Source organism: Corythoichthys intestinalis, chromosome 2, assembly GCF_030265065.1.
Source record: "Corythoichthys intestinalis isolate RoL2023-P3 chromosome 2, ASM3026506v1, whole genome shotgun sequence".
NCBI lineage: Eukaryota > Metazoa > Chordata > Actinopteri > Syngnathiformes > Syngnathidae > Corythoichthys > Corythoichthys intestinalis.
Window position 1 is genome coordinate 21054557 of NC_080396.1, and position 14924 is coordinate 21069480.

The 14924-nt window shown below is 38.2% G+C and overlaps 1 protein-coding gene across 1 annotated transcript in view; it reads left to right on the forward strand.

The window, feature by feature from the left end:
• Positions 1-14924, forward strand: part of vwa5b1 (von Willebrand factor A domain containing 5B1) — an 88964-nt gene that overhangs the window by 33497 nt on the left and 40543 nt on the right. Inside the window, exons 3-9 of the mRNA XM_057820224.1 lie at positions 85-246; positions 365-584; positions 711-865; positions 3362-3493; positions 5813-5937; positions 11804-11980; positions 12071-12181. Of these exons, the coding sequence (XP_057676207.1) occupies positions 85-246; positions 365-584; positions 711-865; positions 3362-3493; positions 5813-5937; positions 11804-11980; positions 12071-12181 (1082 nt within the window). The remainder of the gene's footprint in view (positions 1-84; positions 247-364; positions 585-710; positions 866-3361; positions 3494-5812; positions 5938-11803; positions 11981-12070; positions 12182-14924) is intronic.

Below are 14924 nucleotides of genomic sequence, written 5' to 3' on the forward strand. Positions count from 1 at the left end.
TTTAAATTCCCTATGAATAAGCGTCCCGTTCTGATCATTTTCCCTTCTGTATGTTATTGTATTTCATCTCCGGTGGTGTTGCAGGTATCTTCATATACCCGCTGGAGGAAAAAAACATTGTTGTGGGCTTTGAGGCGATGATTTCCAGTCAGATTATCACACTGCAAATCAAGGACAAAGCCAAGATAGATGACCCTCACCACAATTCATGCAACACACCAAATGGAGGCCTGCCTAGCGGCGTTGGTGAGATGACTTGATCTTCTATTTTCAAGCATCTTAAGCTCTTGTACATACAGCTTTTGTACATAGCTCAGAACGAAAAGATCAATGGTTCAAGAATCTTATCAAGTTGGTCTTCCAGGACATATACTTCTGGATGAGGATTTGGAGAGGAAAGTGCTAGTCGTAAACCTGGGGATAATTCCTCCTTTGGAGACGGTTCAAATTCTGGTCAGTACCTCCTGTGAGCTCTCCACTCTACCTAGTGGCGGCATTAGCGTGAGCACGCCACCAGTGTGCACGCCACGTGTACAAAGAAGTATCAACGAGGAGCAGGGATTATCCCCAAACTTCTCCAGGATGTAAGAAACACACAAATATTAAGTTTTATTTGTATGTATTTTAAAGGAGAATTTAACACAGCAATCATCAAGCCTTTTCAGCCATGAATTCAGATTTCAACTCATTCAGTATTTCTTATATTTTAGGAGGGACAAACATCAGTGTGGCTATAGCCCACAAGATCGCGCTCCCACATCTTCTCACTTTTGTTTGTCGGCTTTGCTGGCGGATGAGGTCATCAACTCCATGGACTACGAGTTTAACTTTCAGCTGGAGATACGAGCACCCTACCTCTTAGCAGGTCAGAGGTTTACCAATACTAGCCTGTCTCTGTGTAAAGAAATTGTTCTTTGAGGAGTGTCCATCATAGAAGAAGGTAGAAGATGTTGACGGTGCCAGTTCTTATTCAAGGCCCTTTCATCGTCAGTATGAAGTTTTCTTGAAAAGGCTTCATATTGGCAATTTTTTGTCCTGAAATTAATTAGTTCATTCCAGCCTTGAAGACATTTTCAGTCCCATCTATTAACTTTTACATAGTCAACATACAGAACTTGGAACTTTAGGAACCTCTGTTTTAATGAACATAGGGTTTCAAACAATAACTATTATTCGTGGATCGTGTGTACCGCTACATGCTAACTGTGCTTTTTAGTATGGTAGAAGCAGAAAGTATTGACTCTCGATACACTGTTTTGCAAAAGAATGCATGGGTAGAACAAATTACCGTATTGGCACGAGTACAAGACGGTGTTTTTTGCATTGAAATAAGACTGAAAAAGTGGGATTCGTCTTATATTCGGGGTCTAGACATTATACCCATTCACGAAGCTAGATGGCACCAGATATCATTGAAGCGAATGCTGAACTTGAGGAGTAATGTTCTGTCATGACATATCTCAGCTACTCTCAAGTTTAACCAGTTTGCATTATTTTATTGCAATATTTTTCTTGTTCAGATTTGTTTCAAGACAACAGTTACAGTTAGACCTCACTTTGATGGTTAATGCAGTTTTTGCAATTTTGTTGTTTTATCACAATAGATTGGTTTATTTACATTTCAAAAATCAGAAGCCATTCATTTGCGAATGTGATTGCACTTTAGTTTACATATTTAAATGTTCAGATATTAAGATTTGAATGAGGCAAAATAACATGCTTTTTCTCTCAAATATATTGTTATAATCATTTGTTTCAGATGTACTGTAATTATTTTCTGTTTAAAAATTAATTTGGTGTTCAAAAAGTCTTTTTTCAAACTTGAGTTTTGAAAAAGAGGGGGTCGTCTTATAATCAGGGCCGTCTTATATTCAGGCCAATACGGTATGTCCATTGTTTATGGACATTATTAACGTGTAAATTAGTAACATGTTAGTGACGTGCCAACATTATTATCATTATAACTAGAGATTGACCGATATTTGGTAATTTGACGTATATCGTATCGGCCTTTTTTTTTTTTTCCCATCTGACCGGCCGATATGAAAAAGTCAATTTAAAACTAGGGATAGGGACTAGGAATCACACCATTTTTCAGAGGATCAGAATCGGGTGAAAAGGATCGGGTTTTTAATTATAAAAAATATATATTTGTTTTTATGCTTCATGCTCGTACAGCCTCACTCTCCCTCCTGCTGTTTTTCTTGTTCAACAGTGCACTGCGAGTTTTGCTTGTTAAAGTTAACGATGATTGACAGGAGTTGAAGCTTTGATCTTGTCAGAGAAGATACCTTCAAAGCCGGCGAATGTGTCAATCATCGTTTAGCTTGTTAAACACATTGTGTGTGTGTGCTCAGCAGTGAGCGAGTTTGACTGGACTCACTCAATGAAGCATTTAATAAAGACAAACATTTTTCTACGTTATTCTTATTAAAAATAATTTGCATTATGAAGGTGGCACAGTGGGACAGTAATATGATTAAAACTTTATTTTATTATTAATTTTTTTTTTTTGAACAACACTTTTTTTCCAGAGAGCTATTTATTTAACCTTTTATTCAAGTTTATAAGAGATGTTTCTGAGTCTAGGAAATTCAGGCACTTCTGGAGCTATTGTTTTTTTATTTGTGTGATTCAATAAACAGAATTTAGGCATAACAATGAAGTTCAGTGTTTGCATTATTCAATTTTTTATGCCACTTTTTACATTTTTACTGCAAATAAATATCGGCTCCAAAAATCTGTTATCGTATTGGTCCTGAAAAACTCATATCGATCGATCCCTAATTATAACATTGTTGGCCTTTAATTTTTCTTGACTTATTTTGATGAGTAAGTTTGTAATTTTGCTGTCATTTCAGATAGCTAACAGCCAAGCTCCTGCTCCTAAATAAAACCAACATTGTGAAAGATTTGCCACCCTGTTGCTGTGATAATACCTATTATTGTAAATACAAATCATATAATAACAAATTTACTGATTTTTAAGATGATCTTATTGAACCATTGATCTTTTACACTATTACCTATTATTGACGTGAAGCAGAAAATCAGAAAAGTGAAATTTAATTTGCTAGAATTTTAAAGGACAAATGTACTCCAATTCTGGAATGACCCATACTACACTTCTGAAGTCCTACAAAGCTCTGTAATATGCGACAGCATGAGCATCATTCATAACGCCACAACAGATTTTAACTGCAGAATATGAAGGTTGGATGTTGTACACAAACATATACAAAAGCTTGAGGTAATGAGGTGGAATTAACAACTAGCCTGACTCATGACGTTAAAGTGTGAAGGTTAACAAAAAAAAAAAAAAAAAAAAAAAAAAAATGACATTAAGGCTGATTCCGTGCAGGTGTGGAGAGCCCGTCTCATGCCATCCGAGCCGACGCTGACCCTCTGGCCCGGTCAGCCACCAGCGTCGTCATCACCCTGGCGGACAAGTACACTTACGATTGTCCTGTTCAGATCCTCATCTACCCTAGTGGTGCGTCTACAAGGTCACACTTTAAAATGATTGAGTACTCACTCCAAGCCTCCTCTAGGCTAGTAATGATGTATTAGTGTGCTTTATGTTGCATACATGAAGGCCACAAAAAAGTCCTTGAAATAAATCCATCTAAGGACGCAAGTGTGTGGGTGAAATGCTTCAGGTCTTTGTTGGTGTTGTCTCCCCTGGTGTCGTCTAGTTAAAAAGCATGCGTGGGCCGCATGTCTCCCAGAGACGACAACCTTGTTTGCTGATGCACTGTCATTTCATGGCGGCTTTGTTGGTAAACAAACGAGCGGCAGATGGATTATTGATGGACGGACAGACACAGACAGACAGACGGACGGACGGACAGACAGACAGTCTTTATGGAGTTTCATGAATTTCTAAAAGTAGTTCGGTTGAACCAAAATTCACAGACCTAGAGTATACAGTGGGGCAAATAAGTATTTAGTCAACCACAAATTGTGCAAGTTCTCCCGCTTGAATATATTAAAGAGGCCTGTAACTGTCAACATGGGTAAACCTCAACCACGAGGGACAGAATGTGGGGGAAAAAAACAGAAAATCACATTGTTTGATTTTTAAAGAATTTATTTGTAAATCATGGTGGAAAATACGTATTTGGTCAATACCAAAAGTTCATCTCAATACTTTGTTATGTACCCTTTGTTGGCGATAACAGAGGTCAAACGTTTTCTGTAACTCTTCACAAGCTTTTCACATACTGTTGCTGGTATTTTGGCCCATTCCCCCATGCAGATCTCCTCTAGAGCAGTGATGTTTTGGGGCTGTCGTTCGGCAACACGGACTTTCAACTCCCTTCTCACCTTGTGGCATCAGAATGATAACACGAACGGTGAGCAACAATCCCAGAACCACACACGGGGACCTTGTGAATTACTACAGAGAGCTGGGACCACAGTAACAAAGGCTACTATCAGTAACACAATGCGCCGTCAGGGACTCAAATCCTGCACTGCCAGACGTGTCCCCCTGTTGAAGAAAGTACACGTCCAGGCCTGTCTGCGGTTCACTAGAGAGCATTTGGATGATCCAGAAGAGGACTGGGAGAATGTGTTATGGTCAGATGAAAACAAAATAAAACTTTTGGGTAGAAACACAGGTTCTCATGTTTGGAGGAAAAGGAAATATTGAATTGCACCATACCCACTGTGAAGCATGGGGGTGGAAACATCATGCTTTGGGGCTGTTTTTCTGCAAAGGGACCAGGACGACTGATCTGTGTAAAGGAAAGAATGAATGGGGCCATGTATTTGAGATTTTGAGTGAAAATCTCCTTCCATCAGCAAGGGCATTGAAGAAGAGACGTGGCTGGGTCTTTCAGCATGACAATGATCCCAAACACAAAGCCAGGGCAACAAAGGAGTGGCTTCGTAAGAAGCATTTTAAGGTCCTGGAGTGGCCTAGCCAATCTCTGGATCTCAACCCCATAGAAAATCTGTGGCGGGAGTTGAAAGTCCGTGTTGCCCAACGACAGCCCCAAAACATCACTGCTCTAGAGTAGATCTGCATGGAGGAATGGGCCAAAATACCAGCAACAGTGTGTGAAAAGCTTGTGAAGAGTTACAGAAAACGTTTGGCCTCCGTTATTGCCAACAAAGGGTACATAACAAAGTATTGAGATGAACTTTTGGTGTTGACCAAATACTTATTTTCCACCATGATTTACAAATAAATTCTTTAAAAATCAAACAATGTGATTTTCAGTCCCCCCCCCCCACATTCTGTCTCTCATGGTTGAGGTTTACCCATGTTGACAAATTCAGGCCTCTCTAATATTTTCAAATGGGAGAACTTGTTGACTAAGTACTTATTTGCCCCACTGTATATATTTCAATCTATTTGCTTTCTATTCATCTTTTGCTTTATTTCCATTGCTGATTTCAATTATTGTTATTATGATTATTAGTATTTTTAAAAAAAAAATCGTATTCTAGTCGTGACTAAATGCGATTTTTATGTATCATTTTATTTCCTGTTTCGATTGTCTTTGCTTTTAAGTTCTACTGATTTAATGTGATTTTTATGATCTTCATGTGATGTAAAGCACTTTGAATTGCCTTGTGTTGAATTGTGCTATATAAATAAATGGGCCTTGCCTTTCAAGATAAAGACAAAAATCTGCGTATAATTAACTTTGACAAATTAAATCATAAGGATAACTTCGTCACATGCTCAGGTTTTACCTTTTGCACCCGAACTGCTTTAGCACTTCTGACTTAGCCTGTCCTTATCAATATACTTATTACTGATTATAATATCCTAATATACTTAGCCTGTGGTTTCCTACAGAACCTCACGTGCCTCAAGTGCTCATAGAGAGCGGAGACATGACGCAAGATGAGTATGACGAGTACATCCATGGCCGCAGCGACTTCATCAAGGCCACCAAGAAGGATTCCAGCAATGAGACCAAGGTAAGAGTGTCACGCAGCATCTGAGCAGAGTGCTTGAGCTGATGAGATCCATGTCGCAACAAATGTGGTTTGCCGCACAATAAAAAGTGGTCCGCCTAGTACAAAGATGGTCCAACATACTTTTGCTAAAGCTTTTTGAAATGGTGTGTCAGTGTGCTCTTATGATTGTCAACCACACAATGAATGACTGATCACACACTGCAGAGAAAATGGAAGAAAAAAAAAACAACCTCCTCAGAAAATTAAAGCACAAACCCCTGTCGTCATTTCATGTTAAATGTCTACAGTAGTTCTAAAAACATACAGAATCTTCAGCCATCTTTTCTATTTTAATTGAATAAAAAAACAAAACATAGTTGTCTGAGCATTTCATCCTTCACTATTATTTACAGGATTATGTATTCATTAGTGCCTTCTTCCTGTGCAGCTCAACAATTTATTGACATTTGCCAAATTGGTTAAATGTTGACAACATGCTTTAGTGTGACTTGAATACTACAGTGGGGCAAGTAAGTATTTAGTCAACCACTAATTGTGCAAGTTCTCCCTCTTGAAAATATTAGAGAGACCTGTAATTGTCAACATGGGTAAACCTCAACCATGAGAGACAGAATGTGGACCCCCACCCCCAGAAAATCACAGTTTAATTTTAAAAGAATTCATTTGCAAATCATGGTGGAAAATAAGTATTTGGTCAATACCAAAAGTCCATCTCAATACTTTGTTATGTACCCTCTGTTGGCGATAACGGAGGCCAAACGTTTTCTGTAACTCTTCACAAGCTTTTCACACCCTGTTGCTAGTATTTTGGCCCATTCCTCCATGCAGATCTCCTCTAGAGCAGTGATGTTTTGGGGCTGTCGTAGGGCAACACAGACTTTCAATCCCCCCCCCAGAAAATCACATTGTTTGATTTTTAAAGAATTTATTTGCAAATCATGGTGGAAAATATTTTGCTGTCTGATGTCGTGATGTGTTGTTTTGTTTCTTTTCTCTCTCTCTCTCTCTCTCTCTCTCTCTCTCTCTTTTCCCCTTAATATCATTGTATAATACTTTCCTGCCTTTTATTTACTACGAGCCATGTTTGTCTTTGTTGTAAAGCACTTTGGGGACCTTTTGGGTTTTGTAAACGGCTATATACAGTGCCTTGCAAAAGTATTCGGCCCCCTTGAATCTTGCAACCTTTCGCCACATTTCAGGCTTCAAACATAAAGATATGAAATTTAATTTTTTTGTCAAGAATCAACAACAAGTGGGACACAATCGTGAAGTGGAACAACATTTATTGGATAATTTAAACTTTTTTAACAAATAAAAAACTGAGAAGTGACACTATTATTCGACCCCTTTACTTTCAGTGCAGCAAACTCACTCCAGAAGTTAAGTGAGGATCTCTGAATGATCCAATGTTGTCCTAAATGACCGATGATGATAAATAGAATCCACCTGTGTGTAATCAAGTCTCTGTATAAATGCACCTGCTCTGTGATAGTCTCAGGGTTCTGTTTAAAGTGCAGAGAGCATTATGAAAACCAAGGAACACACCAGGCAGGTCCGAGATACTGTTGTGGAGAAATTTAAAGCCAGATTTGGATACAAAAAGATTTCCCAAGCTTTAAACATCTCAAGGAGCACTGTGCAAGCCATCATATTGAAATGGAAGGAGCATCAGACCACTGCAAATCTACCAAGACCCGGCCGTCCTTCCAAACTTTCTTCTCAAACAAGGTAAACAAATTCACGCTCTGATAATGTCCACACTCTGAAACTGTTAATGATTTCTTTTTTGATGATTTTTTGTTTATGATGATCTGATGATGATGATGACAATGACAATAAATTCATTCAATTCAATTCAAACAAGGAGAAAACTGATCAGAGATGCAGCCAAGAGGCCCATGATCACTCTGGATGAACTGCAGAGATCTACAGCTGAGGTGGGAGAGTCTGTCCATAGGACAACAATCAGTCGTACACTGCACAAATCTGGCCTTTATGGAAGAGTGGCAAGAAGAAAGCCATTTCTCAAAGATATCCATAAAAAGTCTCGTTTAAAGTTTGCCACAAGCCACCTGGGAGACACACCAAACATGTGGAAGAAGGTGCTCTGGCCAGATGAAACCAAAATTGAACTTTTTGGCCACAATGCAAAACGATATGTTTGGCGTAAAAGCAACACAGCTCATCACCCTGAACACACCATCCCCACTGTCAAACATGGTGGTGGCAGCATCATGGTTTGGGCCTGCTTTTCTTCAGCAGGGACAGGGAAGATGGTTAAAATTGACGGGAAGATGGATGCAGCCAAATACAGGAACATTCTGGAAGAAAACCTGTTGGTATCTGCACAAGACCTGAGACTGGGACGGAGATTTATCTTCCAACAGGACAATGATCCAAAACATAAAGCCAAATCTACAATGGAATGGTTCAAAAATAAAGGTATCCAGGTGTTAGAATGGCCAAGTCAAAGTCCAGACCTGAATCCAATCGAGAATCTGTGGAAAGAGCTGAAGACTGCTGTTCACAAACACTCTCCATCCAACCTCACTGAGCTCGAGCTGTTTTGCAAGGAAGAATGGGCAAGAATGTCAGTCTCTCGATGTGCAAAACTGATTGAAACATACCCCAAGCGACTTGCAGCTGTAATTGGAGCAAAAGGTGGCGCTACAAAGTATTAACGCAAGGGGGCCGAATAATATTGCACGCCCCACTTTTCAGTTTTTTATTTGTTAAAAAAGTTTAAATTATCCAATAAATTTTGTTCCACTTCACGATTGTGTCCCACTTGTTGTTGATTCTTGACAAAAAATTAAAATTTTATATCTTTGTTTGAAGCCTGAAATGTGGCGAAAGGTTGCAAGGTTCAAGGGGGCCGAATACTTTTGCAAGGCACTGTAGATACATTTGATTTCATTTTGATTTATTTTTCAGTGTCAAATGGTCAAAAAAACAGAGTGTATTTTTACAGTTTTTTTTTTTAAATTCAGGCAAATTGATGCGATTTAAGTCTTTTCTGTTATAAACAAAACAATGTTAATAATGTTATAATAATAAATAATAATACATATTATTTGAAGTCGCCTGTCTGGCACTCAAGGTCGCCGTACAATCATTTAAAACATTTAAACATATTAAAAATGTTATACTTATTGGAAGTTGATCTATGTTACTTATGTTACTATGTTACTTTTTCTTTAATAGAAAAAGGACACACTGTTCGGCAGAGGTGTACTTATAATAATTTTAATAATTTTATAGACAAATGATACTATTTACAGTGGCGTCTAGAGGTTTTCATTGGCACTGCCCTCACGATCCGATTCGATTACTATTCGGAGGGCCACGATTCCATTCCATTCCATTCCATTCAGAGGGTCACGATTCGATTCTGTTCGATTCGGCAATGCATCTGCCCTAAAGCCTTGGATGCATTAAAATTCTAAAGCAAAGCATATTTTTCGTGAATCATGAGGCAACACAAGCGGTCAGACATTAAACGACTTTTTATTGGCTCTTGTGTCACTCCTGGTTGAAGTCAAATGAAAATACTTTCAGATGTATATATTAAAAAAAAAAACAGATCACAGCATTTAATTGGTGCTTTGAATGAGACCAGGGCTTTCTCTTTTTTTTTTTTTTTTTTTTACACACAGTAGCAGCCTTTCACACAGTGCAACATCTGAACTCCTGTGCAAAATCAGTAATAACAGTCACTGTATTTTAGTCACAACGACCCATCTATAAAAATATTCAAGTAAATATTAGAGAGAAAACGACAAAGAAAATATTGTAGTGCAGCAGCATCTTTATCGCAATGTCAATCCAGGGATCAGTTCAGTTGCAAACAAAACATCAACTAAATTGCAATGTAGAACAAAAGTAAAATGTAGGCCTAGCCCACTATATATGTGCAATCAACTTAGAAATGCAATCAGTAACTACCACATAACAATAAAAAAATAATGAATTAAAATGAAGTGCAGCAGCATTTTAGCAGCCATAACAATCTGTTTCAACATGAGGAAATATCAGTTTTTTTGCAATCGAGAGAGCAGAGAGATAGTAGAGGTTAGATTGGGCCTAAAAAATTCAGCCCAACACGACACGGTCCGCTGGTATTGAAGCCCGACCCGGCCTGAGCCCGATCAATTAACTAGATTTGCAGGCCCAGCCCGAAAAACCCGAATTTTAAAAATATTTTTATTTCTTGGAGTGATGCGGAAAAAAAAAATCGCAGCAACAGCAATTTATTTTCATTTCTTCGAGTTGGCAGAAAAAAAGTAAAGTTTAAAGTTTAATATTAAAAAAAAACATGCAGTTTTGCAGACACACAGAGAACATTCAAAAGGATCACATTTGTGTTGCCTTTGTGTGCATAAAAAGTCTTTCGTAACGAATTCTCAGTTGGCAGAAAAAAAATGCAAGTTTTCATAATGTTTAAATAGTCTACGTATTTTTTATGATCATTATAAAAGCATTTACACAACGAAATAACGCTGGGAAAGTTTAATATAAAAAAACCATGCGGTTTTGCAGACACACAGAGGAGAAGATTCAAAAGGATCACATTTGTGTTGCCTTTGTGTGCATAAATAAAAGTGTCTTTCGTAACGAATCGCAAGCGCCACAGCGGGAGGAGAAGAAGAAAAAGCGGGCGGCGCCACTGCCTTCATGTGCGTGCACAAGCAAATGCACAATACAGAGAGCCTGCTCTCGGTTTTATCCCATTTTAAAAAAATTATTTATTAGTCCGGCGCCGCGGCCCGACCCGACCCGAACGTGAATGCTTGACATTTTGGGCCCAACCCGTTCGGGTTCGGGGACAAGATCTAACCTCTAAGAGATAGGACATAACATAACAATGGCTGAAGTGGAGAAAGAGGGAGCGAGAAAGATTATTGATGCACCAAAGACATTGAAAGCAGACATCTGGAGACATTTTGGCTTCTACGAGGTTGGTGGGAAACTTAACCAGAGTTATGGAGTGTGTAAAAAAATGAAACATGAGAATAATAATGCAAATGGGGAAACCAAATCCGTTGCATCACCGGAATTGCGCAGGCAAGATTTTTGAACGTACTTATATATTTTAAAATGCGCTGAATCGATTCGGCTTGTTGCCTGCATCGAATCGAATCGTCCATGCCCCGTATTGAGATGCATCGATTATTGTTGACACCACTAGTGGCGTCAGAGAGTTGGGGCGGTCGCGAAATGTTTACGTCTTCCTGGGGGTGGTGTAACAGAAAATAATTGAGAAGCACTGCGCTAGGGAAATGCAGTGTATGTGTTAAAATAGAAGAGCCTGGCCAGGGAGCAGCAGGACAGCAACAAGGAATTCCTTTACTACAGTCTTTCCACCATTTGTATGATGTATGTGGTGCATTAAAAGAGGTGCAGGTGAGGAAGGGCAGGCACTTGACCAGATGCCCCCCCCACACACTGTCCGATGTATGATGCATTAAAAACGGGGTGGGGCAGGAACCATACAGCCTTATTTCAGTCCCCCCAAAGACCCTGAATGAAAATGTAAGTGCCCGGAATGTACGTGAAAATTGAATGTCAGCCTTCCCAGTTCAACTGGATTCGATGCCTGTCGCTGCTAATGACAGTGAATGATTTAATACAATGTACGTAAATACACAATTTTCAGTGAAAAAAATCAGTTAGCACAAGTGTCAGCTTCACAATACTTCAGAATTGCTCTTATAACAGCTTTCACCCGTGTGGTCATTAGTCCTTTCACACATCAACGCCACCATCTTAACCATCACAATGCGTTTCCATGGAAACTCACCACATTCGGCCTGGAATATTGCTGTCATGCCACAACAGTCACTTTTGTCTTGTCTCTGTTGCATAGGTGGAAGCCATTCAAAGGCGGCTGCACAAGGACATCCTCCATAACCCTGTTGTCATGCTCAACTTATGTCCCAACTTTAAGCCCGTCAGCTCTGACCTTAGGAAGGTGCACGGAGAGTTCATCTTCCTCATCGACTGTAGCGGAAGCATGAGTGGTGTCAATATCAACCGTACGAAGGTGCTACAAAGAGAATTTTGTCAGAGGTTATTTTTATAATCTTTGCACTCTGTTGAGATCACTCATTTTATGTTTCATGCTCTGTCCTAGGATGCCTTGGTGGTGATTCTAAAGAGTCTAGTACCGGGCTGCCTATTCAACTTAATAAGCTTTGGCTCCACCTTCAAATCTCTTTTCTCAAGCAGTCAGAACTACGAAGAGGTAAAACTGAGAAACTGAATTTATTGCCATTGCACAATATTTAGGAGAAATGAAATGTTAGTAATGATATGAACTGGGTATGAACCTCCTACAGCGATGGCAGTTGACCAGAAAAAAAAACCCACAAAAAAATGTCTATCCTTGATTGAAAACCTCCAGTGTTGAATATGACTTTTTTTTCCCCTAAAGCCATTCACAAAAGAACTTGTGGGTGAATTTCAAGAGGGTTTCAACTGATTTTTAACTGAAGGGCTTTTCTGGTAGAAAGCATCGTTTCATTAATCACAGCAAATGCTAAATTAACAGCCAAAGATCACAGATCAGAGCAATATCAGAGCATCACTTATCTATATTTTATGAAATATTTAAATTGGCAATGATCGAAGAAATAAAAGTATTTGTGGAAATATGTGATTTAAAAAAATGTAGAAATCAGGAGAGCATAGAAGAAAGAAATAAAGTAACTGTCTGTTGCTGATATTGAATGGCCTTTTAGTGGAATACAAAAGTGGAGACTTTAAGTCAAGGCACATTTGTCATCCATTGCAGGATTCCTTAATCTGTCTTTTTGTGGCTTTTACAATATCATCTTAACTTCATATTTCAGATCGGTCATAAAGAGCAGTGGGAAGGTTTTTACGATTATTGAACTGATATAAACGCAGACATTACTCAGACGCTGATGAATGTGTCAGGTGGAAAAGAGACATGACCAAAAAAAAAAAATGCTTTTCTGAAGAGCTGGTCATTAATCATATTTTTCTATTGGTAGTGTCCTTTGCGTTTTTCAATGACCATAACATATTTCACAGTATGTATTTTGGTAAACAGTGATGAATATTTAGCTATAGAATGCAACATGTCTCTTTTTAAATAAACCTTAGCTGGATAAAGAAAGGAATTAATGTGGGGGAAAAAATACAGTTATATTATGTATTATATCTAAAGACCTGATCGATTGATCGGGTCCGATCACGTCATTTTCAAAGTATCGGAATCGGCCAAAAAATATCGAACATGCCTTTTTTAAAAATATACAGTATATATATATATATATATATCTTTTTTAAATTAAATCATTTTCTAATTGTATTTAACGTAACAGACAAAATGTCTTACACTCATCCATAGTCTTTAGTTATGGCTTAAAGTAGGGCTATCATATTTATCGCGTTAACAGCGGCAATTCATTTTTAAAAAATTAATCACGTTAAAATATTTAACGCAATTAACGCATGCGCTGCATGACTCAATCACGCATTGTTGCATTCAATCTATAATGGCGCCGTTTTACCTATATATAGAGCTAAAAGGCAGCATAAATTGAATAGAGTGGATTTTGGCAGTCTTTGGACTTAATAGGCTAAAGCCTTACAATCCCTCTCTCAACAATTAGAAATATCGTGGGAAGCAATGTGGGGAAGAAAGGTAGTAGTTGATCTTTTTCTTAACACCCTATGTTATTTCCCAACGCAAAGAAGATATATCAATTGGTGCCACTACGCACAGTCATGGTTGCACTTCCCATCATGCATTTGGGCAGAACAGTTAAATGGCTACAGTATCATTTACTGAAAGCTCAACAAATACACTATATGGCAATATTTAGTCACAATATACAAAGTCACATTTATCCTTTAAGAATTACAAGTCTTTCTATCCGTGGATCCCTCTCACAAAAAGAATGTTAATAATGTAAATGCCATCTTGAGGATTTATTGTCATTATAAACAAATACAGTACTTATGTACTGTATGTTGAATGTATATATTCGTCCGAGTTTTATTATTTTTTTTCTCAATGCATTGCCAAAATGTATATGATCGGGAACAATTATTGGGAATGATTGGAGTTGAATCGGGTGCAAAAAAAAAAAAGCAATCGGATCGGAAAATATCGGGATCAGCAGATATTCAAACTAAAACGATCGGGATCGGATCGGGAGCAAAAAAACATGATCGGAACAACCCCAATTATATCACATAAAGTATAATAAGATAAGTAAGTAAATGGATAAACCAAACAACCACAGTTGGTTTTGTCCGTCTGAAGCAAGATGTGATGTAGCACCTGAGCTAATCCTACATTTGATTTCCTGTCTATGCTTATAGCCACCATTTGAAGTGGCACTGATTAGATGTGTGTGTGTGTAATGCTAAGTGGCTTCCAGAAGTGCTCACTGAGCCACACTCATTTTTCACATTCTCATTATCATCTTACGCATCCATTAACAACTACCAATAATGAAATAGACCTGGTGTTCTGGTAGAATTTCTTAAAAGATTTGGTTGACACAACATAACTCAGACAAGGTTTCCTGAATTTGTAGTCTACTAACTACCGACAATCATTTTTAGATTAGTTAGCCCATTAATAATAAGAAAAAAAAAATTCTACATATTTATCATATTTATTCCTGTGGTCTGCAAATTTGAAGTAAATTAGTCAAAGGACTTTTGACAGTTTGTCACAACAGTTGCCCTGACATAAGGACTCATATTTTTCTTCTCTTCCAACGCTAACTTTGAATTTCATCAATTACAAATGCGTGCTAACGGTGATACTTGTTCCTTACTATGTTTTTAGAGTTCTAAAAATATCACTCACTGTTCATGTTCTTCTTCATGGGGAGGTCGCTAACTAAAATAGCTACTCCTCCGTCATGCACGGATCACAATGACATTTCGTACGTATATTGTAGGCATGTACACACATTGATCCTCAGAGCTGGATTTCTTTGTCT